General features: G+C 44.2%; 1 protein-coding gene across 2 annotated transcripts; it reads left to right on the top strand.

The window, feature by feature from the left end:
• The first annotated feature begins 424 nt into the window (after positions 1-424).
• On the top strand, positions 425-13774 carry IFNGR2 (interferon gamma receptor 2). 2 transcript variants are annotated; one of them, XM_083171802.1, is made up of 8 exons: positions 425-730; positions 3629-3749; positions 6220-6312; positions 7651-7811; positions 9054-9199; positions 9733-9877; positions 11111-11265; positions 11893-13774. In XM_083171802.1, exons 1-8 carry the CDS (start codon positions 658-660, stop codon positions 12010-12012), a joined length of 1014 nt encoding a protein of 337 aa, XP_083027928.1. In that variant the 5' UTR covers positions 425-657; the 3' UTR covers positions 12013-13774. The 2 variants fall into 2 exon arrangements, with proteins under 2 accessions (XP_083027928.1, XP_083027929.1); XM_083171803.1 differs by lacking the exon at positions 6220-6312 and having other exon boundaries at positions 428-730.
• The last annotated feature ends 2805 nt before the right edge of the window (positions 13775-16579 follow it).

Below are 16579 nucleotides of genomic sequence, written 5' to 3' on the forward strand. Positions count from 1 at the left end.
TTTAATCTCACCCCCGGACTTGTGGATATATGTCCGCTGTCCTATGCGGCTGCAAACGGAAATCAGCGCGTCCCACCACTCCGGCATTGCCATATCCTCCTCTGCCACCATGTAAAACAGGGGTTCAATAGTACAGCACAACATGTTCACCCCAGTGATACATGGCCTGTGCCAGGTGCCCCCAACATACATTCTAGAGCAGCCCCTGATGCCATGCTGCTAAGGTATGGTGACGTGGGAGATTCCTAGACTAATGAGGGAGATTGCTGTTATTTCAGGGAGTCTCCTGCAGAATGCAGGGGGTTAGGCAGCTGTGTGATAATGTATCTGCCACTCCTGGAGGCATAGTCATCTAAAAAAATTTTTATTTGTAAACCAAAGCAGGAGTGTCACCGGCGTCTGCAGCAGCTGCGTTGGCTGATAGGAGCCCAGTGCCAGAGCTGAGCACAGCACACACACTGCAGGGAAAATGATGATTATGAGTCATCTCCATTCTCCAGGCTCTCTGTATGATGTAGCCTGGGAAAGCCTTGGCTGGGTTACAGCAAGGAGGAGCCAGAAGAGGGAAGCAGGAGGAAGTGCAATGAGTGGGGCCTTGACTAGGCCTGGCAGCCTCCCTCCTCTAGTAGAAGACACGCAGCAGCTGCAGCTGCAGAGATGTGGCCTGTCACCCTGCTCCTGCTCCCAGGACTGCTCACCCTGCTGCCCCCTGCTTCCAGCTCTCCCCAAGGTGAGTGATATATAGATATATAATATACAATGGCAGTGTTTCATTAGCATTTCTGTAGAGCAGTTCACTATATTTCCCAAATCAGTGTGTTGTTCTCCAGTTGTTGTTATGATGGTACTACAATCCCCAGTCTCTGGGGTGGGGTTGTAGTCCCACAGACGCACAGCTGGTGACTGTCTGGGCCCTCACCCTGCCCTGTATGTTTGCAGTGACTTCTGTGTTGTGGTTGGAGGTGTTATCTGGCAGCGTGCGGTGGTGTCTGTCTCGGGTAGGAGTGTATGAGGAGGTAAACCTATAATAACGACAGTGGCTCAATCAGTATTTTACTTTTAACAGGTACAAATCCAGGGGGGTTTCCTATCGGCTACAAATAATACTTATTTTCTGTTACCGCTTATTACAGTGATACTGTGTTTAATGGGGTATCGGATCAATTGGTCAACACGGTCAAAGTTTATCAGTTAAATGTCAACATGATGTTTTTAAGGCTAGAGACTAAGGGCCTGTTGGGGTTAAAAGGGTACTTCCTCATCTTTGCGGCCACCGCTTACGCCAGTTACGTTATCCGCTACGTGGATCGCGATTGTCCCCTCGCGGGTTCGCTTCGCTCGCCAATAGATGGTGGTGTGGACATATGAAGGTTGCGTGGACCCCGAAAATAACCATCGCGGCTCACCGTACGCTACATAAGTTCTGTAGCGTAAGCGGTGGCTGCAAAGATGATGAAGTACCGTTAAAAGATATAGGAATAAGTTAAGATAATGTCCCCCTAAGGACAAATGTTGTTAATACAAAATGCACCTTTTCCAGGTCACCCGGCAGGTGCACTCATTATTCAATGACACATTTTAAAAGATCGCAGGTGGAGCTAATTATGTCACCTGTGATTCTGTGTGCAGACCTGGAAAACGTGCCCTGTTGGGGTTACTTGAGGACCGAGGTTGAGAGCCACTGACGTATATGAAAATAAAGATTTTTTTTTTTATTTATAAACAAACAATGCCGGCATAAACCTCAACAGGAAACTGCTCTACAACATCATACGGCAGAAACCCGAGAAGGAAACCGCTCTGCAATATCCTGCGGCATAAACCTGGGCAGGAAACTGCTCTGCAATATCCTACGCAACTTTGGAGTGCACTGTCCCCATTTGTATTGTGTGTGTGTGTGTGTGTGTGTGTGTGTGTGGGGGGGGGGGGGGGGGGGGGGGTGATTTATTTTGAAGCCATATACATAAATAGGTCACCTTCTATTTAGTGTGTATTGATGCCCAGTAGGCAGTGATAGACACGCCCCTCCAATGGTGCACCCCCTAGTACAGTGGTGTCAAACTCTTGTCCCTCCAGCTGTTGCGGAACTACACATCCCAGCATGCCCTGCCCCAGATTTTATATATAGGATTGCTAAAACTGTGGCAGGGCAAGCTGGGACGTGTAGTTCCACAACAGCTGGAGGGCCATGAGTTTGACCCCACTGCCCCATTAAAATGGCCTGTTAAATACTAATAATCTCTGCACATGAATTCTGTAAGATATTCTGGGAGCAAATCATGAAGAACACCCCTTCTCTTCTTGATACCAGCCTTACATTTCACGGGGCGATATGCAATTACTCTTTTTTTTTTTTTTTGTGGGTGCTGTTCGCTCCCCCTAAGGTCGGGTTTAGGTGCGTATTTACTGTCTATTCTTTAATCCCGTACAGGGATACCGCATAGTCGGCCAGCCAGAGGTCCTTACTGCGCCTGGATCACAATCCAGCTTCCAAGGGCCAGATTCAATTAAAAAAGAACAATCTTTAAAGATAGACTTTAAAAAAAAAAAAAAAAAAAAAAAAAAAGTTTGGTTTTATAAGATGGTGGCAAATAGGTTTTGTATCAGCACTGAGCCGGTGCGATACAGCTGGACAGAAATAGCCAGAGAGGTTATGTGACGCCTCCCATGTCGTTTTGTGAGACGTTTCCACAGTCCCAGAATGCTTCATGGAAATAAAAACAATGATATACTGTGTGTATCAGACGCAGACCCCCTGCGGCTCTATGGCAATAGTGTACATGTCCCATTCCAAGACGTAGCCAAACTCGTATTTTCTGGCAAACTACAAAAAAACCATTGTACTTTTATCACTGCCAATAGTCCCATCTCTGCAGTGCCAACACATGCCCTGTGCTCTGCTTCCTGACTGAAGGGGGGGGGGGGTCTTGGCTGTACAATGATGTGTGCCACCTGAGGGAGGGTGTAATTGAGCGTACACATCAGTTGAAGTGGGTGGATTGGTAACCAAATGTGACACTGGAAAAAAATCCTAGAAGTGGCTTCACGTGAGCGGCCCAAACACCATAAAGGAGGGACTAAAACATCGCTACACCTGTGTGGAAGCTGTTGTTTGCAGTCAGATGGCCTCGCAGACCCCCACATTTCAAATAATCCTCCATCAAGCAGACAAACAACTCCTTTCCATAATCCGCTGAATATTACAAATATCCCAACCCCTTCCCAGTGGAGCCCAGAAACACCCCAGATATTGTATACCATAAGACTAAATATGTGTTTTATTTTTGTGTTCTATTATGGGAACCAGTGTATTATTATTTTTTTTCGTCATGTGGGGGCCAATGGCTTTGTGTTTTTTTCCATGTTGGAGACTGTGGTTTTGTGTTTTTTCTTTTTTTATTTTTTTCCTGTTGGGGACTGATAGTGTGCCTTGGCAATTTTAAAATCTTGTTTGGTGTGCCACAAATTGAATATCACTGCCCTAATGGCTTAGTGCAGAGTAAAGTCAAGTACTGGAGGTCTGGTTACTTTGCATTATTCAACCGTTCCTTCAGTCCTAGCAGGTGGATTTCGTTTTATAGTCCCCAATATTGTCCTGTACTTCATATATGTGCTTTCCTTGTTGTAGAGCTCTCTGCCCCCGGTAACGTCCGCGTTGATTCCTACAACTTGAAGCAGACTCTGAGGTGGGATCCTGTGGAAGGGACGGATGAGGGGATTCCCGTGATTTACACTGTGGATTATGAACTGTAAGTATATTGCTGTATGACTCACAGGTGCTATGTGACTATTCAAGTAATATCTTCACGCCGTTTCCTTAACATCTGCTCCGGTTCCAGCACCATTGATCACTATCTACTCTTTCTTCAGTCTGTCCTTTGTGACCTGGTTCACTAATTACCTATCCAACCACTGCTTTAGTGTCTACCTCTGGCACATCCTCCGCTCCCACTCGCCACCTGCCTGCCAAGTCTCTATCACTGTCACTGCCAATATATTATTAAATCTACTGTTTTTGTTTTTGATCAGCCATAATTCCTTGGAAATGTAAATTATATATATTTTTTTTATCGAGTAGGGAATGTCACAATACTATGACCGTGACCGGGAGTTGGTTGCTTGTGATCGTCTAACGGCTAGCACCCGTTCAGGTCTAAATCTTTCAGCTGGGAACAGTTTTGATTTCTCCTTGGATTGCAAAGGCTGAGAAGCTTCTCTAGTTGCGGGACCTGGCCAGGGACTGGCTGGCAACTTTTAACCTGGGGGGCAAATTCAAGCAAGTGGCCCTGTCCTTCCACAACAATGGGAAAAATGGGCATGAACCGGACATTCATTCAAGCATACGTTTAAAAGTCCATATACTATAGGATGTATACAACATAGGGGTGAAAATACACAGTTTTGTGCAACATTGGTCATGCTGTGGGACTACAAATCCTAGAGGAGCCTTTAATGCCCCACATGGTGGGACTTGTGGTTTTCCAAGTTCCTGCATGGGAGGGAGGCTTGCTGGGACTTGTTGTTCCACAACACAAGCCAATGTTAATTTTGATGTAAAAAATAGATTTAACATTTATCAGCCCAGCGTCCACCGCTCAGGGACAGCCTCGAACTTCAGCCCTGGAAGGGTTAAGCCTGCGGTTGGGACCCCTTTATTGTCAGGGTCCCTACTCCCCCAGGTACCTCGTCCAGGGCGGTTCATCTTTCGGCCAGGGGGCCTTTCTCAGAAAGTGTTCACCTGCTCTGGCATGACACCGCTGGCTGTCGTGTCTGGCGCTGGTTCCAAAATACAGGGGACCCCCAGTTTATTTGGAACCAGGACCAGTCCGGTGCTGTTTTCTTAAATATGGGGGAGGGGGACGACACATCACTTTTTTTCTTCCGTATTTGGGAAACCAGGACCGGCTCAATGAGCCTGGGGCTGGTTATGTTTGGAGGGGGAGGGACACATGATTGACAGAACCATGCGCAGATCTCACTGATCTGTGCATGGTTCTGTCAAACTCGCCTGGACCTGTTTTTTTTTTTTTGGGGGGGGGGCGTTTTGAGAAATCACACCCTATTACATTTGCAAACTTGATGTTATTGATTGAAAAATAAAAAACTGGATGCCGTTTCTGAAGTGCTATTTTTTTTTATTTTTTTTTTTTTTTTATTTTTTTTTTTTTGTTTTTTTTTTTTTTTTTGTTCACGCCAAAATGTCAGATTTTTACAGCAAATCATGCAAATTCAGTCGTTTTTGACCAAAAAGTTGCACATGTCTAAAAATCGCATTTACTGCACAGTTGGTATAATGCAGTCAGGCAGATTACGTTATCCCGGCATCCGCCAAACCAGACGCCCATCTGGCTGCCACACAGAAAAGCATGATCCGTCACGCCACAGAACACATTTCCACTGCTCCACAATCCAGTGTCTGTGTGCTTGAGGTTTGCATGCAGCTGTTTGGCCATGAAAACCCAGTCCATTAATTCCCACCACCCAGTTTTTGTGTCTACATTAATGCCAGTGGAATTCGCCTAGGGGGCTCAAGAGAGATCATAGACACCAATTGTGTCTTTCTTAGACACCTGCCAAATCATGTTTCCATTTGCAGCCTACGTCCTTGCCTCAGGCCTCTCGTCAACTCATCCAGTGTTACAGCACTCCGCTCTGTGGACAGTGACAGAGCAGCTAGGCCGGCACACTCTAACCACCACCGCTACCCAGTTGTCCTGGGCCTAATGCCTATCTTCTGATTCTAGTTATACCTAAGGACTCCTCCCCAATCTCCGCTCCACCCCCCATGTTCAACTCAAGAATGAACTAAAATGGCTCTGTATTTAATGGGCCTACATTGACGCCTCTTACCTTCTGAAGAAAGGAGACTCTTAGACAATCCCATGGGTCCTCCTTTTACTCTCGTAACGTACATGCAGCGGTAACCTGTGGGAAGCGGCTGCATTTGTGGATCTGCCCTTCACTAACCAGCATCTGTATGAGCAGCTTCTCCATCCCCAAACCAGGCCAGTCACAGAAACAGGGGGAAAAATAAAAATGACATCTCCAACTTCTTCATTACTTGCAACTGACATTACATCAAGATATGGTATTTGAAATCCTCTCCATCAACACTAAAGGCTTCAACAGACCTGCCAGAAGTTCCACGCTGTTTCAGTCATTCAAACCTGAAGAAACAAATTTAAAATATTCTAACCGCACCTCATTGTCTTTCAAAAGGTTCCAGGCGCAGAAACCCAATGACGAAGCCACCACCATCCGAAACCCGGTATCATTAACTTTAACGGACTCCAAAAAGGACTCAGAGGCCAGGTACATATGATTCTGGTGGGTAAAAGGTGCCAGTCAATGGATGGACCATCTCTATCTAGATAGTTAATAGATTGACTCCATTTGGTTTCATGGTCAAAAAGTTGACCGTGTCTAAAGGTCAACAGGTTATAAAAGGTGAAGCTCTGCCCAACTATACACATTACGAATTCAAGAGTTTGTTTTTTTGGGCAACCATGTTTGAGAACCCCAACTACTCATATTTAGGAGGCCCATAAAGTCATCATCAGAGGAACAACCAACATTTTTGCAAACCGATGTAAAAATAAAAATACTACAAAATGGCCTTAAATTCCACAGTTCACAAAAATTTACAGACACCTGATCCAGCTCAGAGGAGAATTAAACGCCCTCCAATCCAATATAATAAAACAAAAATTTATGTTGGCGAAATAATAATAAATTGCATGGTAAGATTTATAAAACAGCCTGTTTTTAAATTTTTGGGTTAATGAGCTACAACAAAAGTCTCCTATAGATCAAAGAGAGGTCTGGGAAAACTATATACACCCGCGCTTAGAAAAACTTTATGGAATTGTGTATATCCCTTTATGCAGATTTATTTTTTATTATTCTCTCAAATGTTTTTTTTTTTTTTTTTGTACAAACTGTCCCATCTTTATTGAGCTTGAATAAGCTAAGTAGTGTCATAGGCGCTGAAGAACTTAAACCGTAAATCAGAGAAATCGTCAAAGGCGCTTGAAAGATTTCCCAATACTCACTGCAAAATCTTTATTCGGTTCCTGAGCTCAAACCTAATACAGCTTCTTAATTGGATAATACATGGAGAAAATTCCTATCCCAGACAGCCCTTTGTAAGATTATAGTTCCCTCTAAGCCAGCGGTTCCCAACATGGAAAACTCTGAAGACCGGTTGGGGTTACTTGAAAAAAATATTGGTAATGGCGGAAGAAGGAGAAGAAGAAATCTCCCGATGGCTGAAGAATCCAGTAACTGATTAGGGCGCAGCCATTAATCAGCTTTTTATGTTTTGACTTTTTTTTTACTATTTTGCGTGTTCTTATTTTGATTTGTCTGCTGTTACCACAAATAAAGAGAATTAAAAAACAAACAAAAAAAAAACGCTTTTTGGGGGGAAACTTTACGCTGGAAGATACTGACTAAAAGTCTGATGTCTGTAGTTCGTCCAAGGTGCCTATTTATTGTAGAACTACATTGCTTTTTACTTTGTTGTTTTTAGAGAACTAATAAAAACAAATTTCAGTTTAAAATGGGGTATACTTTGCGTGGAATAATATGCAGCGCTTTTGTGTTTTGTCCCTGTGTGTTGTATAATGTCTGTTTCTGTGTGTGTTTCAGGTACAATGATAATCGAATACTGTGTGTAAACATCACAGAAACACAGTGCGACTTTACTCACATAAGCCCGTTTTGGAGAGGTAAACTGAAGGTCCAGGCGCAGCTGGGGGCGCTGAGGTCCGCCTGGAGCATAACGCCCCTGTTCCAAGCAAGTAAACACAGTAAGCAGATATGGACCATGCTTTGTGAATAATTGTAACTCCTTTTTCCTTTATTAGCTTGCAGCAGAAAGGGGATGTCGTCATTAGGTCATCAAAGTATCGACACGGAAAAACGGTCGACATGAGTTTCTCATGATTTTTTTTTTTTTTTTAAACCGACTTCAAACTTTAGTATTCCAGTGGGCATAGAGGGGGGAATAAAATCCTTGCCTGAAGCACGGTGTTCATATTCACCTTCAACGACTTAGACACCCAAAAAAAAAAATCAAAAATTCACGTCAACCTTTTTCCATGCATGTCCTTTGTGGGCAAACACAAATTGCCCATTATGTGCATGCAACTAAATGTGTATATCACTTGTGTGTGCCCATCCCGTTGTTATTTACCATGCCTTGGTGAGAGATAAAGTACCAGCCAATCAGCTCCTAACTGACATGCTACGGGTCGTGTTTGAAAAGTTAAACCAGGAGCTGATTCGTTGGTATTATATCTCTCTCCAATTTATCACTCTCTGAGGCCTAGTACATGTCGTCGTCCCCCCGTTCCCCCTTATATTTTATTTTTAAGGTTCCACAGGGATTATTTTCCTATAACGAAAAGAAAGGAAGTTATAACCTCTGGCTCTGTCAACTTGATAAATGTAAATACTATAAATCTAAAGGTGCCAAAACACTGAGCCATTGCGATGAATCGGGCCGTGAAATCGTACCAAATCAGCTCAGTTTGATGTCCCCTCAGGTCCGATGCAGTTGTTCAGACCTGCTGGCCATCTGACAACCCGACCTGGGACCTCCTTCCTGTGCAGCGGGGGGCGGGCTGTGGGGTCCGGCCAGCTGGTGGTGGGGGAAGGCAGCGGGTCCGTCCAATCAGTGGCGGCGGCAACTTGGAGGCCGCTAGAGCTTGTAGCGGCATTTTGCCAGGCGGCGGGATGCGGCTGCTGAATATTTTGAAATGACTGGCCAGCTTTTTATTGGCTGAGACTCAGCCAGTCAACAGCCGGCCAGTAACGCTGAGAAAGTCTCTGGTTACTCTGAGTCTGCGATGACTGTGAAGGTATTTTAAGGAAATGGATGTTAAGGAAACGAACAAAGGTCTGTGTTCCTCCTGCTTCCAGACACGGCATGTGCCCGGGTTAATTATAAAAATAATATAATTTTGATGTGACGTGCTTGTGCGTATAACCTGTACAGAGCGATGAGTGCACGTACAATATAACATTCACAATGTTGTTCTTCTCTGCAGCAACAATTGGTCCCGTGACGTCGCTTGTCCTGGTTTCCCATCTGGGAAAGCTCAAAGTAGATTTCTCTCCCCCTTTCTCACCGATGCCCAAAGAGTGGAAAACGACTTACCGGCTGTATTACTGGAAGGACCCTTCCGGGGAGGTGGTACGTAACTCGTGCCGGCGTCGCTGATTGCACGTGTTCTGGGCCGCATGGCTGTCTGTACATTTGTGCACTTCCCAGTGTGTTTTCGTCAGTCGAATCTGTGCATTATAGGATGATTGTGTGTCTGTAACTAAACTTCATTTATCAGGGTATTTGGGGCCAGATGCACTAAGCTTCAAAAGTGATAAAATGGAGAGTGATAAACCGCCAGCCAATCAGCTCCTGTCTGCCATTTCACAGACTGTGTTTGAAAAATGTCAGGCAGGAGCTGATTGGCTGGCTGTTTATCACTCTCCTTTTTATCACTTTTGAAGCTTAGTACATCTGGCCCTTGATCAGTTATGATGTTATGCAGAGTTCCAGGGAAACTGGTTAAACCTTCTCTGTAAAGTGATTTATTTATGGCTCTTTCCTAGTAAGCAAACTTCACCACCATTCAGAGAATTAAAAGCAGTCATGTGGTAGGGTTCTGACCAATAGGAGCAAGCTCAGGAGTTGTGTGACTGTTTTTCAATTCCTGTTTTTGTTTTTAGAGAAAAGTAGATCTTGGTGTAGGGACCAGCTACATCCTGGACAAGCTGGAACCATGGACCAAGTACTGCGTGCGGGTGACGTCTTCTACCGATTATATGGACGGGCAAATGAGTGATACCTTATGTGAAACCACAACGGATACAGGTAATTTCACACAGAACTTCCCCATTCACTATCGGGTAGGCTTAATTTATCTTTCTTCTATGTTACAATGTACTCTGATCCCAGCTGGTGAGCAGATTAACCCTTTGCTTGCCAGCGTTGCGGTGAGTGATCCTCAAAATATCCGCAAATACAGCCAGGTCAATTCATTTGAAGTTCAGTTAAATATTACACCCAAAAAAGGAACAGTGACTTTGAGCGATGCTGGCATTTTTAGTGGATATTTTGAGGATGTCTCACAGCATCGTTGGGACTCGGAGGGTTAATGTATTTGGCGTGTGTTAGAACGCCCCTTCACTTTAGGTCATGCCTCTGTAGGTACTGATGGACGTAAGTGGGGGAATTACATATGTCTGCATCAGTGCGTATGTGTGTGCGTACATGCAGCTTCTGAACATGCAAACAACGCATGCAGCATACATGCAAACGAGTGCACTTCTCTCCCCTCCGGTGTGTAATGTAACTGACATTTGTATAGTTCCTGTTTTGTGATGCCAGGAACACACAATGAACAAATGTTTGTTACTTTACACAGGGCAAGTAGTAGTGACATTATTTCAATCCTATCTATCTATCTATCTATGGATTCGGTATGAAATCCCGATGTTTAAAATCCTGACGGGGTCAAAATCCCGAATGGGTCATAATACCGACAAGAACAAAATCCTGACAGGGTCAAAATACCGACATATAGAATGTCCAGGTGAAAGTCAACATGACTTTCCGTCAACAGGTCGACATGGGTTTTTTCACTGTTTTTTGACACGAATGTCGACCCAGTCGACATGGACACAGTTGGAAGTGAACCGCAGCCTCTCGCTTCGGCAGGCACGGTGCCTCGCGCCGGCACACTATTTTATTCTCCTACCACACCCTAGTGGATGGTAGGGCATGAAATACCGCCTGTCGGGTCAAAAAACTGTGAAAAAAACCATGTCCACCTTGCGACCTTGCGACCTGTCGACGGAAAGTCATGTTGACTGTTTCACCTGTACATTCTATATGTCTGTATTTTGACCTTGTCGGAATTTTGTCCTTGACGAGATTTTAAATGTTGGGATTTTGTCCTTGTCGGTATTATGACCCTGTCGGGATTTTGACCGTTGGGATTTTGACTGCATCCTCTATCTATCTATCTATCTATCTATCTATCTATTTATTTTAGTAACCATTGTCACTGATAAACCACATTGTTTTTCTTGTTTTGTTTTTCAGAATTCACGACGTTGCAGCTGGTGGTGATTATAGTCTTCAGTTTCTTAGGCTTTGGGGTGTTTGCTGGAGCCGCATATCTTGTACATACAAAAGGATGTGTTCTATTCAAGCGTATGCTGTACCCCCCCTTTTCCATGCCTTCCCACCTGCAGGAGGTGAGTACCTATCTGTATGGCACTATAGAGGGATGAATACCCAGGGGTGTTGGGAGGAAAGGGATAGGGGTGCTGGTAGGTGACTAAGGGTTAAGTACCAATTACCCAAGCCAGCTAGCCAAGGCCTCTGTAGGAATCTACACCCTCTATGGGGTGTGGCCATGGCTTCTCCAGTGACCATGCCACTACCTATAAATTGTCCCACCCTATGGGGCCTAATTCAGACCCGTTTGCAAGCCGATTTTGGTAGGTGGACAAAACCATGTGCACTGCAGGTGGGGCAGATGTAACATGTGCAGAGAGGTTTAGATTTGGGTGGCGTGTGTTCAAACTAAAATCTAAATTGCAGTGTAAGAATAAAGCAGCCAGTATTTACTCTGCACAAAAACAAAATAACGCACACAAATCTAACCCTCTCTGCACGTTACGTCTGCCCTACCTGCAGCGCAGCACGGTTTTGTTGAGCATTGAATTTCCCACAAACTTTGCTAGATTCAGTTTAAAGGTGGCCATGTATCCACACCGTGTCCACTACAGGCGTATTCTAATGGTTTCATATCGTTTACCGTCCCGGCACAATATCCTGTACCGTATAAACATTAATACTTGCTATGTTATGTCTTCCAGTATTTACAGGATCCTCCTCAGCACGTGTATGTGGAAAGCTGGGACCCTGGCGATAACGAAGATCTGTACGACAAACTTTCCATTGTGGAAGTTAATAAAACGAGTTCTGAGAAAACCTGAGAGGGCTGGAAAAGTCCGAAGGGTCCGTATATTCTACAGCTCAGCAACGGACGTGTTATATGTGACACGTGATCATCGCGGCACATGTGGCGTGTACTTCTGTCTATATGATCGCCGTGTCACATACAGTCCGTACTTGCAGTCCACGTGATCACCGCATTACATACGGAGTGCCCCAGTGATCAACGCGTGTGTGCTCTCAGTCCATGGGATTACCCCTGGAGGAACAGATGAAATTCCGCCATCCAGGATATCCACGCAATGATTGTACATGTCAGCACGGTACTCGCAGGTTGGGATCAGACAGCGAGGTACAAGTTATGCTCAGGAACTACTTACCCGTTAAGTAAAAGATGCCAAGAACCTCCGCCAACTGTAAGAGCATCCCATGTTGCGCGGACCACGTCTATATTGTGTACGTGGTGGTGGTGGTGGGGGGCAAGATTGCAGCTCAAATGTGTATTTCTTAGCTAGCGATGGAGTTGGCGTAAGTGACTAATACAGACATCCTCTTTTTATGAAGGAATTGAAGGTGTTTTACCTTTGGCATTGTATACATGTATACATGTCCCATGGACAAGCCCCGCCTAATTGTGTCATGATTCATTATGACATTGGCCCTTATTCAGATCTGATCGCAGTACATATTTGTTCTCAAAATGGGCAAAACCATGTGCACTGCAGGTGGGGCAGATGTAACATGTGCAGATAGAGTTAAATTTGGTTGGAATTTGTGTTGAAACTGAAATCTAAATTGCAGTGTAAAAATAATGCAGCTAGTATTTACCCTGCACAGAAACAAAATAAGTCACACAAATTTAACTCTCTCTGCACATGTTACATCTGCCCCACCTGCAGTGCACATGGTTTTGCCCATTTTGAGAACAAATTTGTACTGCAATCAGATCTAAATAAGGGCCATTGTCTCGCAACGTACTATGAAACTGCAAAGGCAAAACGACGCACGTCCGGGTGTGAGGACGAGCTTGTACAATAACGCTGTGTTGTTCCAGAAAACCGAATGGCATTATTTTATTTAATACTTCTGTTAAAAGCTCAAACTGTTGATCATTTTTTATGTGTTGTATTTATAAATTTGAACGATCATTTCAGTAATGTTTGCATGAATGGGTCAGAGTTTATAGAAATGTGTTTTTTTGCCTGTATTAAGTGGGCAGTTAGTTCAACTGAAGATAAAGGTGACCAAGTAGCACTACGGTCCCTATAAGTGTTTTATCTGTGGCCAAAGATTTTATCTCCCCAACCATTCGTACCATCAGTGCAATGCCGTATAGAATTCCTGTATAATGCTGTGGAATTAATGGCTAGCCATGAATACATTTTACCTGTTCGTAGGCAGTGATTACGTCTGGATCAGGCCCTTGGTCCCACAAACTCAGTACAGACGGGTTTCTAGCTGCTTTGTAGGTTACTGGTAAATATAAAGCCGTCCAGCATTTCAGGGCTACATGCAAAAACAGCCAGTATTTACCCTGCATGCCATAAGAATGCATATGTTTGCATTGCATTTTGGTTGGCTCCAGGTGTGAAGTTACTTGATATTTTTTTATTTTTGTGAGACCTCAGGGGAGGGGCTGGGACAGAGGTGATATGAAAGACTCAGGTATACAGCAAGCTGTAGGTACCCTAACTGAAATAGGTGCTCCTCACAGACGCATACGAGTCTCATATCTTGTAGTTTGTCGGTTTCCTATCTGTTGTTATGTAAGGTCTGATTATCAATAAAGTTGTTCACACCTCAGGGCTCCTCTTTGTCTCCTTGTTCACAGGCACCTCCAGTTGAAACATTTCAAATATATTGTTCCTTCAATGTATTAAACATGGGAGTTCTGTGTCCATATGTAAAGTACCTCTGTTATTCTGGGATTTTTCGGTAATCTTACGCCTTGGAGCGTGGATGGGTTATAGGGTCGACATAGGCCTAGGTCAACTAAAGGTAGACAAGGCCTAGGTCGACAGAGTCGGACAGCTGACACAAGCGTTGACATGAGTTTTCACTTTTTTGTCCCGAATGTCAATGTACGTTGACATGGACACTGTTATATTCTCCCTTTACGCCTTAGTGAATGGTAGGGTACGAAAGGTTCTTTAAGTTGACGATAATTTAACCTTGGATCCCGACAGTGATATGGTGAAGACTTGTCTCTAAACGCTCAGCTCTTGGAGTCTTGAAGTACACGGTGTTCAGCAGCAGAAGACCACTACAGGAATTAGGCTCATTATACACATTTAGATCTGTTCAAATAATGCCTAGTGTTAAATCCAGAAATGCGTGGATTCAGATTTACCCGGAACTCAAAATGGCATCTTACCGGCTAACCAGAAAAACATAGAGACTGCGCTAGATATAATAGCCAATGTAATAAAATCGAACACTTAAAACCACATATATACATACAGGTACAGACAAAATAAAATAAAAAATAAGACAATTTTTCTAAAATACACAATAAGTCTGCAATGAATTTAAATGTCATGCAAATCACAGGGTGAATGAAGTGTAACTATCTGTATGTATATTTGTTTTAAGTGTTCATTTTTATTAAATTTGCTATTCTTTCTAGCGCAGTCTCCCCTCTTTATATCTTTCTGTTTTCATGTGGTTTTTGAGTACCCACATATGACTGCTGCTCAAATATTAGGTCAAAACATATTGGACCAGATTCTCTAAGCTTCAAACGTGATAAAATGGAGAGTGATAAACAGCCAGCCAATCAGCTCCTGTCTGATATTTTTCAAACACAGTCTGTGACATGGCGGGCAGGAGCTGATTGGCTGCCTGTTTATCACTCTCCATTTTATCACTTTTGAAGCTTAGAGAATCTGACCCATTGTATGCTCTGGTAGCTTTCTGATTTGTAGTGCACAGCCAATCCCTTTCTTCTTATTGGATAGCCAGCCTTTATGTTTTGGGTGGCCAATAAGAAAGATCCGAATTTGCCTTATTTAACAATAATAACGATTAAATCTGAACCCGCACAATTAAACCACCAGTGCATGATTAAAGAATTCTAGAAAACATGACCTGTCAGGAGTACCTGAGAACCAAAGCCTGATGAGAAGACTCCTGAAAATCGTCCCTCTGGCTTTACTCGCCAGCCCCCCACAACCTCTCTTGGCAGTGTACAACAGAGTACAAATGGGGGACTCAATTACGTTATTCACGCCATACTTGCCTATTTTTGAAAACTAGTTTCAGGGAGATTATAGTTGGTGGTAGAATTTTGCACCACGCCCCATTGAGGGGGCATGTCATGCTCCACCCAAAGGACGTGTCTAGTTCCATATATGGAAAGATTGTGAAAAGAGATTGTGAACGTGGCACCTAGAAGCGTGGGTGTGTACTGCTACATCTGAGAGGAAGCTTGTAAAATGACATATCCAAATGTAGATGAGCCCCAAAGCAGTTAGGGCCGCATTTACCAAGTAATATTTGCGGCTAAATCAAATATTAAGTATCACCCTAATGTATCACAGGGGACCACAGCAGGAATCTCCGGTCCCTGCTGCGATTCCTTCTTCACCGCGGCCGGCCGCATCCTCCATAGTTTTCAATGGGGGATGCAAAGCTGCCCGATATGATATGGCGATATTGTAGCCTGCCCCGGCGGCAGTGCGGTCAGCGTATAACTGCGCATGCACAGATCCCCAGGCTTCCGGCTCCGGGCATCACCGGGACGTGTTCTATTCGGCACCCTGTCCCTGCGCCTAGCAGGTGATACATAGGGGTGATATGATAGCATTTTACAATGTGATTCTGGGCAGTAATATTCCCCTCAGATCACATGATAAATGGGCCCCTTTGTAAGAGCTACTATACTTGATAAAGTTCTGGGAAATGGCGCTGATGATTCATTGTAAATGTATCTATCCCTTATGCCTTTTTCCCCTAAAAATGTAACAGTGTAATGTGGGCTAGGTGACATGAGGGAGATTGCTAGACTAATGAGGGAGAGAGGGAGATTGCTGCTATGTCAGGGAGTCTCCTGCAGAATGCAGGAGGGGAGGTAACTATGATGTAACAGTGTAATGTGGGCTAGGTGACATGAGGGAGATTGCTAGACTAATGAGGGAGAGAGGGAGATTGCTGCTATGTCAGGGAGTCTCCTGCAGGAGGGGAGGTAACTATGGTGTAACAGTGTAATGTGGGCTAGGTGACATGAGGAAGATTGCTAGACTAATGAGGGAGAGAGGGAGATTGCTGCTATGTCAGGGAGTCTCCTGTAGAATGCAGGAGGGGAGGTAACTATGATGTAACAGTGTAATGTGGGCTAGGTGACATGAGGGAGATTGCTAGACTAATGAGGGAGAGAGGGAGATTGCTGCTATGTCAGGGAGTCTCCTGTAGAATGCAGGAGGGGAGGTAACTATGATGTAACAGTGTAATGTGGGCTAGGTGACATGAGGGAGATTGCTAGACTAATGAGGGAGAGAGGGAGATTGCTGCTATGTCAGGGAGTCTCCTGTAGAATGCAGGAGGGGAGGTAACTATGATGTAACAGTGTAATGTGGGCTAGGTGACATGAGGGAGATTGCTAGACTAATG

The sequence above is a fragment of the Crinia signifera genome, chromosome 2 (assembly GCF_055691185.1).
Source record: "Crinia signifera chromosome 2, ASM5569118v1, whole genome shotgun sequence".
Classification (NCBI taxonomy): Eukaryota; Metazoa; Chordata; class Amphibia; order Anura; family Myobatrachidae; genus Crinia; species Crinia signifera.

Bases quoted from the DNA above. Each gene is read 5' to 3' on its own strand.
- IFNGR2 (XM_083171802.1), top strand. From the start codon at position 658: ATGTGGCCTGTCACCCTGCTCCTGCTCCCAGGACTGCTCACCCTGCTG. The intron at 731-3,628 runs GTGAGTGATATA...TCCTTGTTGTAG, and splicing joins TGCTTCCAGCTCTCCCCAAG to AGCTCTCTGCCCCCGGTAAC. The intron at 9,878-11,110 runs GTAATTTCACAC...TTTGTTTTTCAG, and splicing joins TGAAACCACAACGGATACAG to AATTCACGACGTTGCAGCTG.